This window comes from Oncorhynchus kisutch, linkage group LG13 (genome assembly GCF_002021735.2).
Source record: "Oncorhynchus kisutch isolate 150728-3 linkage group LG13, Okis_V2, whole genome shotgun sequence".
Lineage (NCBI taxonomy): Eukaryota > Metazoa > Chordata > Actinopteri > Salmoniformes > Salmonidae > Oncorhynchus > Oncorhynchus kisutch.
The window spans coordinates 53,225,502-53,242,266 of NC_034186.2; the positions used below are offsets into that span (position 1 = coordinate 53,225,502).

A 16,765-nucleotide genomic window follows, 5' to 3' on the forward strand; every position below is an offset into this window, starting at 1 on the left:
GTTTTCGGGTAGGCTTAGTGACTCGATAATTATATTAGGCTACTTTTGAAGAGCTTCCGAAATGAAAAGCTAAGCCTATCCCATAAATACTTCAATATGTCCTTGAGTTATGGCTGGTCGGGGGGTTTGACGAAGCCATAATGATCATTACTTAAGATCTGACAAGCTCATTATTTAATATCTTAATACCCCAATCTAATATTCCTCGCCATTAATTGCAACCAAACTTTTATGGTCCAGTATAACCTATTCTCTTGTTAGCAGAACATTTTATGCTCGGATTGCAATGAATGATGGACCGAAATTTCACGAACTAAAAGTTACTGCTCGAAAACACTGCACTAAAGAAATGAGCCGTTGATATGGCACCTCTGTCCATTTCATAGCAGTATTTCTCTTCTTCTTACAAGATGACTCCATAAAACGATGGGACAATTCCAGCTGTCAAACTAGATCCTGCCTCTCCTCACTCAGCTCCGCTCATGTTAAGCGGAGGCATCCTTCCTTAAAGGGGCAATCTGTGATTGCTACCACCATTATATATGCCCCATTGATTTTTGAAGAACATCACATGCTTCATGAGCTTAGTTCAACTGTCGAACCCCAACAGAAAGCAACATCTAACATTGTTTACAAACATTGGAGTAAAACAATGTAGCTGTAAAAAAATATTTTAAAAACACTGTATAGCCTCAAAACATGATTTAAAATATAAATTAGCAATATACATAGCCAGTCCTTGCATCCAAACATCTTTCTTTGAATTTGAGAGTGGTTACATTTCTCCAGCCCCATCGCTCAGCAGTTTTACCCAAACAGCGAAGGGGGAACCGCTGTGTTATTGTTTGAACTGCAGATTGACGCTTTAAGAAACATTTCGCCTGTCACGCACTGTTCACACACTGGTGCAACACTAGTGCCAAACAAGAGGGAAATGTAGAGGGGAAACAACTCATTTCTCCACACACCGGTGCAACACTAGTGCCAAACAAGAGGGAAATGTAGAGGGGAAACAACTCATTTCTCCACACACCGGTGCAACACTAGTGCCAAACAAGAGGGAAATGTAGAGGGGAAACAACTCATTTCTCCACACACCGGTGCAACACTAGTGCCAAACAAGAGGGAAATGTAGAGGGAAACAACTCATTTCTCCAGCGCCTGACGATGACAATCGTTCACAGGGGAGATAAAAAAAGAAATGGCTGTATAGCAGCTTGTTTGGTGGTGATCTGATGAATGAACTCCCCAGTAAACACGTGTGTGTGTGTATTGGCAGGTGATAAGCACCCCAATAACACGAACCCTGACAGCCAGCCTGTGAGTGCTGTGGGCTGTGTTAATAACTTCAGATAGGGTCTATTGTGGAGCCCCTCTCAGAGCAGAGGTCTGCAGTAGAAACTGTTGTAGTGACTGGGAGGAGGGCTCTTCTTCTGGGAGAGAGGTTGGGTCAGGGCTGCAGTTTGGAGCCTGTTCAGGGCCCTGTAATTGGAATCTCTGTAGTGGAGGGTTCTTCTGGGATATAGGATGGGCGTGGGGGGGTGGGAGACAATGAGCTGGGCATTGCTCTTTGAGAGGTCCAGGAGGAGAGGGCGGCTGGAACGACAAGGTAACTCTTCAACCGCTGGGAAAGATAATCATGACAGAATAATGAGAAGGAGAGAGAGAGAGGTGGAGATGGACGTAGAGGTGGACTCACGGGCTGGACTGCACCTGAACATGAGAGGAGCCCCTCTCAAAGAGCTCAGAGTGGTGGGGGAAACATCCAAGAGCAAGATATTCAGAGACACAGAGAGAGTCTGAGTCGCTCAGAGTCAGAGCATGAGGGGGAATAGGACCCGGGTCTAAACGAACACCTGCCATGTCTATTTCAGCAGCCACGTTGTCATTTGGTCAGGGCTCCACAGTGCAAGCATTTTTCAATGGTAGAGTTTGCTTCAAAAATAAATAAATAAATAAATATATATATATATATATATATATATATATATACACACACACACACTGCTCAAAAAAATAAAGGGAACACTTAAAACAACACAATGTAACTCCAAGTCAATCACACTTCTGTGAAATCAAACTGTCCACTTAGGAAGCAACACTGATTGACAATAAATTTCACATGCTGTTGTGCAAATGGAATAGACAACAGGTGGAAATTATAGGCAATTAGCAAGACACCCCCAATAAAGGAGTGGTTCTGCAGGTGGTGACCACAGACCACTTCTCAGTTCCTATGCTTCCTGGCTGATGTTTTGGTCACTTTTGAATGCTGGCGGTGCTTTCACTCATGGTATCATGAGACAGAGTCTACAACCCAGGTAGTACAGCTCATCCAGGATGGCACATCAATGCGAGCTGTGGCAAGAAGGTTTGCTGTGTCTGTCAGCGTAGTGTCCAGAACATAGAGGCGCTACCAGGAGACAGGCCAGTACATCAGGAGATGTGGAGGAGGCCGTAGGAGGGCAACAACCCAGCAGCAGGACCGCTACCTCCGCCTTTGTGCAAGGAGGAGCAGGAGGAGCACTGCCATAGCCCTGCAAAATGACCTCCAGCAGGCCACACATGTGTATGTGTCTGCTCAAACGGTCAGAAACAGACTCCATGAGGGTGGTATGAGGGCCCGACGTCCACAGGTGGGGGTTGTGCTAACAGCCCAATACCGTGCAGGACGTTTGGCATTTGCCAGAGAACACCAAGATTGGCAAATTTGCCACTGGCGCCCTGTGCTCTTCACAGATGAAAGCAGGTTCACACTGAGCACGTGTGACAGACATGACAGAGTCTGGAGACGCCGTGGAGAATGTTCTGCTGCCTGCAACATCCTCCAGCATGACCGGTTTGGCGGTGGGTCAGTCATGGTGTGGGGTGTCATTTTTTGGGGGGGCCAGAGGTAGCCTGACTGCCATTAGGTACCGAGATGAGATCCTCAGACCCCTTGTGAGACCATATGCTGGTGTGGTTGTCCCTGGGTTCCTCCTAATGCAAGACAATGCTAGACCTCATGTGGATGGAGTGTGTCAGCAGTTCCTGCAAGAGGAAGGCATTGATGCTATGGACTGGCCCGCCCGTTCCCCAGACCTGAATCCAATTGAGCACATCTGGGACATCATGTCTCGCTCCATCCACCAACGCCACGTTGCACCACAGACTGTCCAGGAGTTGGCGGATGCTTTAGTCCAGGTCTGGGAGGAGATCCCTCAGGAGACCATCCGCCACCTCATCAGGAGCATGCCGAGGCATTGTAGGGAGGTCATACAGGCACGTGGAGGCCAAACACACTACTGAGCCTCATTTTGACTTGTTTTAAGGACATTACATCAAAGTTGGATCAGCCTGTAGTGTAGGTTTTCCACTTTAATTTTGAGTGTGACTCCAAATCCAGACGTCCATGGGTTGATAAATTTGATTTCCATTGATTATTTGTGTGTGATTCTGTTGTCAGCACATTCAACTATCTAAAAAAAAAAATGTAATAAGAATATTTCATTCATTCAGATCTAGGATGTGTTATTTTAGTGTTCCCTTTATTTTTTTGAGCAGTATATATATATATATATATATATATATATATATATATATATATATTTCACCTTTATTTAACCAGGTAAGCTAGTTGAGAACAAGTTCTCATTTACAACTGCCACCTGGCCAAGATAAAGCAAAGCAGTGCGACACAAACAACAGCACAGAGTTCCACATGGAATAAACAAGCGTACAGTCAATAACACAATAGAACAAAAGAAAGTCTATATAGAGTGTGTGCAAATGGCATGAGGTGGTAAGGCACTAAATAGGCCATAGTAGCGAAGTAATTACAATTTAGCAAATTAACACTGGAGTGATAGATGAGCAGATGGTGATGTGCAAGTAGAAATACTGGTGTGCAAAAGAGCAGAAAAGTAAATAAAAACAATTTACAGATGGATTATGTACAGCTGCAGCGATCGGTTAGCTGCTCAGATAGCTGATGTTTAAAGTTAGTGAAGGAAATATAAGTCTCCAGCTTCAGCGATTTTTGCAATTCGTTCCTGTCTTTGGCAGCAGAGAACTGGAAGAAAAGGCGGCCAAAGGATGTGTTGGCTTTGGGGATGACCAGTGAGATACACCTGCTGGAGCGCGTGCTACGGGTGGGTGTTGTTATCGTGACCAGTGGGTGGGTGCTGCTATGGTGACCAGTGAGCTGAGATAAAGCAGAACTTTACCTAGCATAGACTTAGAGATGACCTTGAGCCAGTAGGTCTGGCGACGAATATGTAGCGAGGGCCAGCTGACTAGAGCATACAGGCCGCAGTGGTGGGTGGTAAAAGGGGTTTTGGTGACAAAACGGATGGCACTGTGATAGACTGCATCCAATTTCCTGAGTAGTGTTGGAGGCTATTTTGTAAATGACATCGCCGAAGTCAAGGATTTTTTACAAGGGTCAGTTTTACGAGGGTATGTTTGGCGGCGTGAGTGAAGGAGGCTTTTTTTGCGAAATAGGAAGCCGATTCTAGATGTAATTTTGGATTGGAGATGTTTAATGAGTCTGGAAGGAGAGTTTACAGTCTAGCCAGACACCTAGGTATTTGTAGTTGTCCACATATTCTAATTCAGAACAGTCCAGAGCAGTGATGCTAGTCGGGCGGGCGGGTGCAGGCAGCGAACGGTTGAAAAGCATGTATTTGGTTTTCCTAGCATTTAAGAGCAGTTGGAGGCCACGGAAGGAGTGTTGTATGGCATTGAAGCTTGTTTGGAGGTTAGTTAACACAGTGTTCAAAGAAGGGCCAGATGTATACAGAATGGTGTCGTCTGCATAGAGGTTTATCAGGGAATTACCCGCAGCAAGAGCGACATCAGTGATGTATACAGAGAAAAGAGTCGGCCCGTGAATTGAACCCTGTGGTACCCTCATAGAGACTGCTAGAGGTCCGGACAACAGGCCCTCCGATTTGACACAGTGAACTCTGTCTGAGAAGTAGTTGGTGAACCAGGTGAGGCAGTCATTTGAGAAACCAAGGCTGTTGAGTCTGCCGATAAGAATATGGTGATTGACAGAGTCGAAAGCCTTGGCCAGGTCGATGAAGATGGCTGCACAGTACTGTCTTTTATCGATGGCGGTTATGATATCGTTTAGTACCTTGAGCGTGGCTGAGGTGCACCCGTGACCAGCTCGAAAACCGGATTGCACAGCGGAGAAGGTAAGGATCGAAATGGTCAGTGATCTGTTTTTTAACTTGGCTTTCGAAGACTATAGAAAGGCAGGGTAGGATGGATATAGGTCTATAATAGTTAGGGTCTAGTGTGTCACCCCCTTTGAAGAGGGGGATGACTGCGGCAGATTTCCAATATTTAGGGATCTCGGACGATACGAAAGATGTTGAACAGACTGGTAATAGGGGTTGCAACAATGGCGGTGTAATATTTTAGAAAGAGAGGGTCCAGATTGCCTAGCTCAGCTGATTTGTACGGGTCCAGGTTTTGCAGCTCTTTCAGAACATCTGCTATCTGGATTTGGGTGAAGGAGAAGCTGGGGAGGCTTGGGCAAGTAGCTGGGGTGGGTGCGGAGCTGTTGCAAGGAGGAAAGCATGGCCAGCCGTAGAGAAATGCTTATTGAAATTCTCGATTATCATGGATTTAGCCTCAGGGCAGTGGACCTAGCCTCAGTGCAGTGGCCAGCTGGGAGGAGGTGCTATTATTCTCCATGGACTTTACAGTGTCCCAAAACTTTTTGGAGTTAGAGCTACAGGATAAAAATTTCTGTTTGAAAAAGCTAGCCTTTGCTTTCCTGGCTGACTGCGTGTATTGGTTACTGGCTTCCCTGAAAAGTTGCACATCGTGGGGACTATTTGATGCAAGGGCAGTACGCCACAGGATGTTTTTGTGCTGGTCGAGGGCAGTCAGGTCTGGAGTGAACCAAGGGCTATATCTGTTCTTAGTTCTACATTTTTTGAAAGGGGCATGCTTATTTAAGATGTTGAGGAAATTACTTTTAAAGAACAACTAGAGCGGCATGACTGCCCTGGTTGCCGTGGTAACCTACCTCCCTTAAAGGAAAAATCCACCCAAAACCACTAATTCCTATAATTTACAGTGTTAATTAACAATATTATGTGAGAACAATATTTTTGTGAACAAATGTTTTATTTTATCGTTATAATAAGGTTGGTACCAACATGTGAAAATGGATGTGGAAACATGGAAATCTGTTCAGCATGTGAAGTAGCTAGTTAGTGCAGTTTGTTTTGGCAATTTTACAGCTATCAATTTAGAAGTCCATGTTCAACCTGCAGTCTGACATTCACAACAGCACCATGCAATGAACCCTGTCCTGAAGAGGCAGACAAACAGGAGAAATGTGCTAGACCCTCTCTTCAATTACACATTTTTCCAGGTAGGAATATCGCAAAAAAGATGATCAATGGCTCAATCGAAGACAACCTCTCGCGTTATGACATCGGACAGTATTTAAATCTGACATGTATGACAGATGTTTTTGTGATCTAAAAGTCATATTCCTATTAACTTCCAGTGTAGTGAGATGCTTCATACCAGCCAAATTTCTGCCTGCTTGAACAGCGATAGCTCAGATACACATGAAAACATGAAATGACCCAGGGAATCGATAGAACATCGCTCAAAATGGGTGAATCTTTCCTTTAAAGGGGCAGCTGATTTTTTTTGTCTCATCTGTGATATTGTGATTAAAAGACTAAGGTCACAAAACATGAAATAGCATTGGGCAATATACCACATCACTTCTTACTAGTAAAACATGTCTTATTTTAGAGGCATGCTCCTCTGTTTTGGGGGGAAGGTTTTGGTGTAATTATGGAGAAAAAACATTTTGGCTAGTTAAAATGAGTGGCTGGTAAATTTTTAAATCTACCTGCCACAGAATGGCTGGCGGAACAAAAGTTCCGGCCCTGAATAGGACAGAGAAAGTAGATGAAGAGAAAGTAGATGAAGAGAGAGTGAGAAAGAGCATATAAGAGAGTACAGGACAGAGGGAGACAGTTCTCCAACACTCAGCTCACCTGACGAGGTCGCTGGGCTTCTTGAAGCTCTTTGGGCAGAAGTTACAGCAGTTGGCGAACTTGGGCTCCGTCTCCAGCTCCACCGCCTTGTCCTTGATCTCGCTGATGCGGTCGCGCTCCGCCGCCGACTGGGCCAGCACCTTCTCCGACACTGATGCCTCGTCACCAGGGTCATTCTTGGCCAGCTCCTCCGCCTGCTCCTCAGTGAAGGTTATGATGTTGGCCCGGTTCCTTTTCATCATGGTCTGCTCACCCTCCTCTTCCTCCTCGCCATCCTCATCCTCCAGCCCTGCGAGGGGAGAGACACAGAGGAGGAAAGGATTCACATGCTTCTTGAGTGTCAATCAACATCACGCCCACAACTCGAACTCAGACCTGGGTCCATTTCAGATGCATTTCAAATAATTGCTGCTTGTCAATTGTGCATGGTGATCTTAGGCTTGTGCGCAGCTGCTCGGCCATGGAAACCTATCTCATGAAGCACCCGACAAACAGTTATTGTGCGGATGTTGCGTTCAGAGGCAGTTTGGAACTCGGTAGTGAGGACAGACTATTTTTACACGCTTCAGCGGTCCCGTTCTGTGAGCAGCTGTGGCCTACCACTTCGCGGCTGAGCCGTTGTTGCTCCTAGACGTTTCCACTTCACAATAACAGCACTTCCAGTTCACCGGGGCAGCTCCAGCAGCACAGAAATTTGACAAACTGACTTGTTGGAAAGGTGGCATCCTATGACAGCGCCACGTTGAAAGTAACTGAACTCTTCAGTAAGGCCCCTCTAATGATAATGTTTATCTATGGAGATTTTATACACCTGTCAACAACAGGTGTGGCTGAAATAGTCAAATCCCCTAATTTGAAGGATTTTTTGGAAGGATTTTGTAAATACAACATCTCTGTACTTATATAATTAAATGGGACATTGACCAATATGGCTGCCATTATCAACAAAATCTAGAACTAAACAGATCTATGACACTAGCCACTCTAAATAAAAATTGTATTGCTCACATACACATATTTAGCAGATGTTGTGGTGGGTGTAGCGAAATGCTTGTATAATATATATCTCTATGGCTATGTCCCAAATTCCTCTCATTCCTTCCTAAGTGTGCACTTGTTCACTTCCCTTCACTGATTTGGAAGGAAATGACTGGTATAAGAAATATCATAGAAACTCCTAATAGCCTCCACCAATCCAATGCTTTTAGATTTGTGGGAAGTAGTGAAGGAATGCATACTTTAGGAGAAAGGAGATATTATTGGGACGCAGCCTATGTCTGTACCTCTGTCCACTTCGGCGTGGTCCTTCTTCAAGTGCTTCCTATACAGCACGTTGTTGCGGAAGCTTTCCTCACACATGTGACACTTGTAGGGCTTCAGGTGGACAACCATGTGGCGGTTCAGACTGCCGTTGGTGGTGAAGGATGTGTCACACATGTTACACTTATAGGCCTTCACTCCTAGGAGCGGGAGCAAAGGAGACGGAGATATAAATAACCATATGTTTCATCAGTGTATTGACCAATAAGGTTTAGCTTTCCCCAGAGGTGGAAAAAGTACCCCAATGTCATACTTGAGTAAAAGTAAAGATACCTTCATAGTAAAATACTCGAGTAAAAGTCTAAAAGTATTTGGTTTTAAATATAAGCATCAAAAGTCAATGTAAATGCAAAAAATATACTTATGTATCAAAAGTATTCCTTATATTAAGCAAACGGCACGATTATTTATTTAAGGATAGTCAGGGGATAATTTTACAAACAAAGCATTTGTGTTTAGTGAGTCTGCCAGATTAGAGGCAGTAGGGATACCAGGGATGTTCTCTTGACAAGTGTGTGAATTGGACCAATTTCCTGTATGGCTAAGCATTCAAAATGTAACGAGTACTTTTGGCTGTCAGGGAAAATGTATGTAGTAAAAAGCACATTTTCTTTAGGAATGTGTTGGAGTAAAAGCAAAAGATTGAAACAGTCAAGGAAAGTACAGATACCCCGACTCCCGAGTGGCGCAGCGGTCTAAGACACTGCATCACAGTGCTAGAGGTGTCACTACAGACCCAGATTCTATCCCGGGCTGTATCACAATCAGCTGCGATCGGGAGTCTAATAGGGCAGCGCACAATTGGCCCAGCGTCGTCCCGGTTCGGGGAGGGATTGGCCAGGGGGGCTTAATTGTGCTCATTGAGCTTTAGTGACTCCTTGTGGCGGGCCGAGCACCTGAAGGCTGACCTCGGTCGTCAGTTGAAAGTTGTTTCCTCTGACACATCGGTGCGGCTGGATTCCGGGTTAAGCGGGCGGGTGTTAAGAAGCGTGGTTTGGCGGGTCATGTTTTGGAGGACGCATGACTCGACCTTCGCATCCCGAGCCCTTTGGGGAGTTGCAGCAATGAGAAAAGATCGAAATTGTGGATAAAAGTACAGATTCCCCCCCAAAAACTACTTAAGTAGTACAGTTGAAGTCGGAAGTTTAAATACACTTAGGTTGGAGTCATTAAAACTCGATTTCAAACACCCCACAAATTTCTTGATAACAAACTATAGTTTTGGAAAGTCGGTTAGGAGTAATTTCTCCAACAATTGTTTACAGACAGATTATTTCAGTTATAATTCACTGTATCACAATTCCAGTGGGTCAGAAGTTTACATACACTAAGGTGACTGTGCCTTTTAAACAGCTTGGAAAATTCCAGAAAATGATGTAGTGGATTTCGAAGCTTCTGATAGGCTAATTGACATCATTTGAGTCAATTGGAGGTGTACCTGTGGATATATAAGGCCTACATTCAAACTTTCAAACTGTGGAGTGCCTCTTTTCTTGACATAATAGGAAAATCAAAAGAAATCAGCCAACACCTTAGAAGAAAAATTGTAGACCTCCAGAAGTCTGGTTCATCCTTGGGAGCAATTTCAAAACACCTGAAGGTACCACGTTCATCTGTACAAACAATAGTACGCAAGTATAAACACCATGGGACCACGCAGCCGTCATACCGCTCAGGAAGGAGACGCGTTCTGTCTCCTAGAGATGAATGTAATTTGGTGTGAAAAGTGCAAATCAATCTCAGAACAACAGCAAAGGACCTTGTGAAGATGCTGGAGGAAACAGGTACAAAAGTACCCATATCAACCGTAAAACGAGTCCTATATCGACATAAGCTGAAAGGCCGCTCAGCAAGGAAGAAGCCACTGCTCCAAAACCGCCATAAAAAAGCCAGACTACGGTTTGCAACTGCACATGGGGACAAAGATTGTACTTTTTGGAGGAATGTCCTCTGGTCTGATAATGGCCATAATGACCATCGTTATGTTTGGAGGAAAAAGAGGGAGGCTTGCTGTACGAGGGACTGGGAAATTATGGGGATATATTGAAGCAACATCTCAAGACATCAGTCAGGACGTTAAAGCTGGTCGCAAATGGGTCTTCCAAATGGACAATGACCCCAAGCATACTTCCAAAGTTGTGGCAAAATGGCTTAAGGACAACAAAGTCAAGGTATTGGAGTGGCCATCACAAAGCCCTAACCTCAATCCTATAGAAAAATTGTGGGCAGAACTGAACTGTGTGCGAGCAAGGAGGCCTAAAAACCTGACTCAGTTACACCAGCTCTGTCAGGAGTAATGCGCCACAATTCACCCAACGTATTGTGGGAAGCTTGTGGAAGGCTACTCAAAACATTTGACCCAAGTTAAACAATTTAAAGGCAATGCAACCAAATACTGATAGAGTGTATGTAAACTTCTGACAGACTGGGAATGTAAATAAAGAAATAAAAGCTGAATTAAATCACTCTCTACTATTATTCTGACATTTCACATTCTTAAAATAAAGTGGTGATCCTAACTGACCTAAATGGAGAATTTTTACTAGGATTAAATGTCAGGAGTTGTGAAAAACTGAGTTGAAATGTATTTGGCTAAGGTGTATGTAAACTTCCGACTTCCGACTGAATTTTAAGGGATTTTTACTTAAGTACTTTACACCATTGGGTTTCCCAAAGCATTTGTGGCTATAATATTGTCATTTTCTCCACAACCCAGCTGCACAGCCAAGAGAAAGAAACAATTATGAGATGTATATTTGACTGTCATAAGTGAATGAACAGAATTCGTCAAATTAAGCACTTTGCTGTCCTGCGAGAGGCGTGAGTCTGGGTCGGCCAGATAAAAAGCATGCTATTTTAACTATAGTGGCAAGAAAATGTATGTGAACTCTGGAATTATCTGGATTTCTGCATAAATTAGTCATAAAAATGCCAAACAGTCTGCTTAAACTAATAACAAAGAAATTATTATATTTTTCTGGAATACCATAATTTAAACATTCACAGTGTAGGATGGTAAAAGTAGGTGAACCCCTAGGCTAATGACTTCTCCAAAAGCTTATTGGAGTCAGGAGTCACCTAACCTGGAGTACAGTCGTTGCCTAAAGTTTTGAGAATGACACAAATATAAATTTTCAAAGTCTGCTGCCTCAGTTTGTACGATGGCAATTTGCATATACTCCAGAATGTTATGAAGAGTGAACAGATGGATTGCAATGAACCTCTCTAGGCTAGGGGGCGGTATTATCACGTCCGGATGAAAAGCGTGCCCAAAGTAAACTGCCTGCTACTCAGGCCCAGAAGCTAGGATATGCATATTAGTAGATTTTGATAGAAATCACACTGAAGTTTAAAAAAATGTTTGAATGATGTCTGTGAGTATAACAGAACTTATTTGGCAGGCGAAACCCCGAAAACAAACCATCCAGGAAAAAAAAAATTGAGGTCACTCTCTTTTCAATGAGTTTTCTATGGGGATCTGGATTTCTAAGGCACTTGCTTGCAGTTCCTATCGCTTCCACTGGATGTCAACAGTCTTTAGAAATTGGTTGATGTTTTTCCTTTGTGTAATGAAGAAGTAGCCCTGTCCAGAACAACGGTCGAGTGAAATGTACTGTTTGATAGAGGCGTGTGACTTAAAAGCACCCCCCAATTTGTTTTCGTCCGGTATTGAACACATTTTATCCCGTCTTAAATTTTATTGATTATTTACGTTACAAAATACCTAAAGTTGTATTTGGAAAGTTGTTTGAAATGTTTGGACAAAGATTACCGGTAACATATGAGATATTTTGTAGCCATGTTGCGCGAGTTGGAACAGGTGTTTTTCTGGATCAAACGCGCCAAATAAATTGACATTTTGGATATATAACGACGGAATTAATCGAACAAAAGGATAATTTGTGATATTTATTGGACATACATGGGGCAAAAAAGTATTTAGTCAGCCACCAATTGTGCAAGTTCTCCCACTTAAAAAGATGAGGCCTGTAATTTTCATCATAGGTACACTTCAACTATGACAGACAAAATGAGAAGAAAAAAAATCCAGAAAATCACATTGTCGGATTTTTTAAGAATTTATTTGCAAATTATGGTGGAAAATAAGTATTTGGTCAATAACAAAAGTTTCCCAATACTTTGTTATATACCCTTTGCTGGCAATGTCAGAGGTCAAACGTTTTCTGTAAGTCTTCACAAGGTTTTCACACACTGTTGCTGGTATTTTGGCCCATTCCTCCATGCAGATCTCCTCTAGAGCAGTGATGTTTTGGGGCTGTTGCTGGGCAACACGGACTTTCAACTCCCTCCAAAGATTTTCTATGGGGTTGAGATCTGGAGACTGGCTAGGCCACACCAGGACCTTGAAATGCTTCTTACGAAGCCAGTCCTTCATTGCCTGGGCGGTGTGTTTGGGATCATTGTCATGCTGAAAGACTCAGCCACGTTTCATCTTCAATGCCCTTGCTGATGGAAGGAGGTTTTCACTCAAAATCTCACGATACATGGCCCCATCATTCTTTCCTTTACACGGATCAGTCGTCCTGGTCCCTTTGCAGAAAAACAGCCCCAAAGCATGATGTTTCCACCCCAGGCTTCACAGTAGGTATGGTGTTCTTTGGATGCAACTCAGCATTCTTTGTCCTCCAAACACGACGAGTTGAGTTTTTACCAAAACTTTATATTTTGGTTTCATCTGACCATATGACATTCTCCCAATCTTCTTCTGGATCATCCAAATGCTCTCTAGCAAACTTCAGACGGGCCTGGACATGTACTGGCTTAAGCAGGGGGACACGTCTGGCACTGCATGATTTGAGTCCCTGGCGGCGTAGTGTGTTACTGATGGTAGACTTTGTTACTTTGGTCCCAGCTCTCTGCAGGTCATTCACTAGGTCCCCCCGTGTGGTTCTGGGATTTTTGCTCACCGTTCTTGTGGTCCTTTTGACCCCACGGGGTGAGATCTTGCGTGGAGCCCCAGATCGAGGGAGATTATCAGTGGTCTTGTATCTCTTCCATTCCCTAATAATTGCTCCCACCGTTGATTTCTTCAAACCAAGCTGCTTACCTATTGCAGATTCAGTCTTCCCAGCCTGGTGCAGGTCTACAATTTTGTTTCTGGAGTCCTTTGACAGCTCTTTGGTCTTGGCCATAGTGGAGTTTGGAGTGTGACTGTTTGAGGTTGTGGACAGGTGTATTTTATACTGATAACAAGTTCAAACAGGTGCCATTAATACAGGCAACGAGTGGAGGACAGAGGAGTCTCTTAAAGAAGAAGTTACAGGTCTGTGAGAGCCAGAAATCTTGCTTGTTTGTAGGTGACCAAATACATATTTTCCACCATAATTTGCAAATAAATTCATTAAAAATCCTACAATGTGATTTTCTTTCATCTCATTTTGTCTGTCATAGTTGAAGTGTACCTATGATGACAATTACAGGCCTCTCTCATCTTTTTAAGTGGGAGAACTTGCACAATTGGTGGCTGACTAAATACTTTTTTGCCCCCACTGTATTGGGAGTGCCAACAGAAGAAGCTCGTCAAAGGTAAGGCATGAATTATATTATTATTTCTGAGTTTCGTGTCGTGCCTGGTGGGTTGAATTATGATTGTCTGTGTTTGTTTGGTGGGGTGCTATCCTCAGAAATTCGCATGGATTGCTTTCGCTGTAAAGCCTTTCTGACACGTTGGCTGGATTAACAACAAGTGTAGCTTTAATTTGGTGTATTTGTGACAGGTTAAAGGAAATAGTCATAGCCTGTTATACATTAAAAAGTATTAGTAAGTTCATAGTATGTGAGGATCTTAAAACATCTAAGGTTAAAAAGATGCATTCAGTATCAGTTGATAAAGATTGATAACATTCATATAATTGTGTTAAAGTTAAAATCTGTCAAAGGGTACGAATTGTGAGAGTAATGTGTAAACGTTATATTGATTACTTTATTTTGTGGTGCCTAAAAGTGTTAATCTGTGATCTACGAAATGCTCTTAATCTATGAGCCGGAGATCGATTGCTCTGGTCTCCACCCATATTCCTGGGGAAAATCGCAGTCTTTTTCTCATTGAACTAAACGTTGAATTGAGAATACAACACCGTATCACTGTCGTGATTATTTCTCCCCTGTTTTCAGGGGCGCAACATATTGCATGTGTGATTTCATGAAAGTTTAATATTTATAGTAATTTAATTTGAATTTGGCGCTCTGCCATTTCACCGGATGTTGTCAAATCGATTCCGATAAAGGAAGTTTTAATTGCAAAGTCCCTCTTTGCCATGCAAATATGCTGAATCCCCCAAAAAACATTTACACTGCATTTCAGCCCTGCTACAAAAGGACCAGCTGACATGTCAGTGATTCTCTCGTTAACACGGGTGTGTTGACGAGGACAAGGCTGGAGATCACTGTCATGCTGACCGAGTTCGAATAACAGACTAGAAGCTTCAAAAGGAGGATGGTGCTGGGAATCATTGTTCTTCCTCTGTCAATCATGGTTACCTGAAAGGAAACACAAGCCGTCATCATTGCTTTGCACAAAAAGGGCTTCACAGGCAAGGATATTGCTGCCAGTAAGATTGCACCTAAATCAACCACTTATCGGATCACCAAGAACTTCAAGGAGAGCAGTTCAATTGTTGTGAAGAAGGCTTCAGGGCGCCCAAGAAAGTCCAGCAAGCGCCAGGACCATCTCCTAAAATTTATTCAGCTGTGGGATCGGTGCACCACCAGTACAGAGCTTGCTCAGGAATAGCAGCAGGCAGGTGTGAGTGCATCTGCACTCGAGGTCGACCGATTATTCGGAATGGCCGATTAATTAGGGCCGATTTCAAATTTTCATAACAATCAGAAATCTGTATTTTTGGACACCGATTCGGCAGATTTTTTTTACACACCTTTATTTAATCTTTATTTAACTAGGCAAGTCAGTTAAGAACACATTCTAATTTTCAATGATGGCCTCGGAACGGTGGGTTAACTGCCTCGTTCAGGGGCAGAATGACAGATTTTCACCTTGTCAGCTCGGGGATTCAATCTTGCAACCTTACAGTTAACTAGTCCAACGCTCTAACCACCTGCCCTTCATTGCACTCCACGAGGAGACTGCCTGTTACGCGAAAACGCAGTAAGCCAAGGTAAGTTGCTAGCTAGCATTAAACTTATCTTATAAAAATCAATCAATCATAATCACTAGTTAACTATACATGGTTGATGATATTACTAGTTTATCTAGCGTGTCTTGCGTTGCACATAATCGATGCGAATCGTTGCACCAATGTGTACCTAACCATGAACATCAATGCCTTTCTTAAAATCAATACACAGAAGTATATATTTTTAAACCTGTATATTTAGCTAAAAGAAATCCAGGTTGGCAGGCAATATTAACCAGGTGAAATTGTGTCACTTCTCTTGCATTTATTGCACGCAGAGTCAGTGTATATGCAACAGTTTGGGTCGCCTAATTTGCCAGAATTTTACGTAATTATGACATAACATTGAATGTTGTGCAATGTAACAGGAATATTTAGACTAATGGATGCCACCCCTTAGATAAAATACGGAACGGTTCCGTATTTCACTGAAAGAATAAACATTTTGTTTTCGAGATGATAGTTTCCGGGTTGGACCATATTAATGACTTAAGGCTCGTATTTCTGTGTGTTATTATGTTATAACTAAGTCTATGATTTGATAGAGCAGTCTGACTGAGCGGTGGTAGGCAGCAGCAGGCTCGTAAGCATTCATTCAAACAGCACTTTCGTGTGTTTTGCCAGCAGCTCTTCGTTGTGCGTCAAGCATTGCACTGTTTATGACTTCAAGCCTATCAACTCCCGAGATTAGGCTGGTGTAACCGATGTGAAATGGCTAGCTAGTTAGCGGGGTGCGCGCTAATAGCGTTTCAAACGTCACTCGCTCTGGGACTCTGCATGGATAACGCTGCTTCGAGGGTGGCTGTTGTCGTTGTGTTCCTGGTTCGAGCGTAGGGAGGAGCGAGGAGAGGGACGGAAGCTATACTGTTACACTGGCAATACTAAAGTGCCTATAAGAACATCCAATAGTCAAAAGGTTAACGAAATACAAATGGTATTGAGAGAAATAGTCCTATAATTCCTATAATAACTACAACCTAAAACTTCTTACCTGGGAATATTGAAGACTCATGTTAAAAGGAACAACCAGCTTTCATATGTTCTCATGTTCTGAGCAAGGAACTTAAACGTTAGCTTTCTTACATGGCACATATTGCACTTTTACTTTCTTCTCCAACACTTTGTTTTTGCATTATTTAAACCAAATTGAACATGTTTCATTATTTATTTGAGGCTAAATTGATTTTTATTGATGTATTATATTAAGTTAAAATAAGTGTTCATAAGTGTTCATTCAGTATTGTTGTAATTGTCAATATTATTACAAATACATAA

At 42.9% G+C, this 16,765-nt stretch overlaps 1 protein-coding gene across 1 annotated transcript in view; it reads right to left on the reverse strand.

Annotated features, from left to right (window-relative positions):
- Positions 1-16,765, reverse strand: part of LOC109902194 (zinc finger protein 236) — a 104,935-nt gene that overhangs the window by 22,903 nt on the left and 65,267 nt on the right. The window contains exons 19-20 of the mRNA XM_031786537.1: positions 8,300-8,476; positions 7,017-7,305 (exon numbers count right to left, since the gene is read on the reverse strand). Of these exons, the coding sequence (XP_031642397.1) occupies positions 7,017-7,305; positions 8,300-8,476 (466 nt within the window). The remainder of the gene's footprint in view (positions 1-7,016; positions 7,306-8,299; positions 8,477-16,765) is intronic.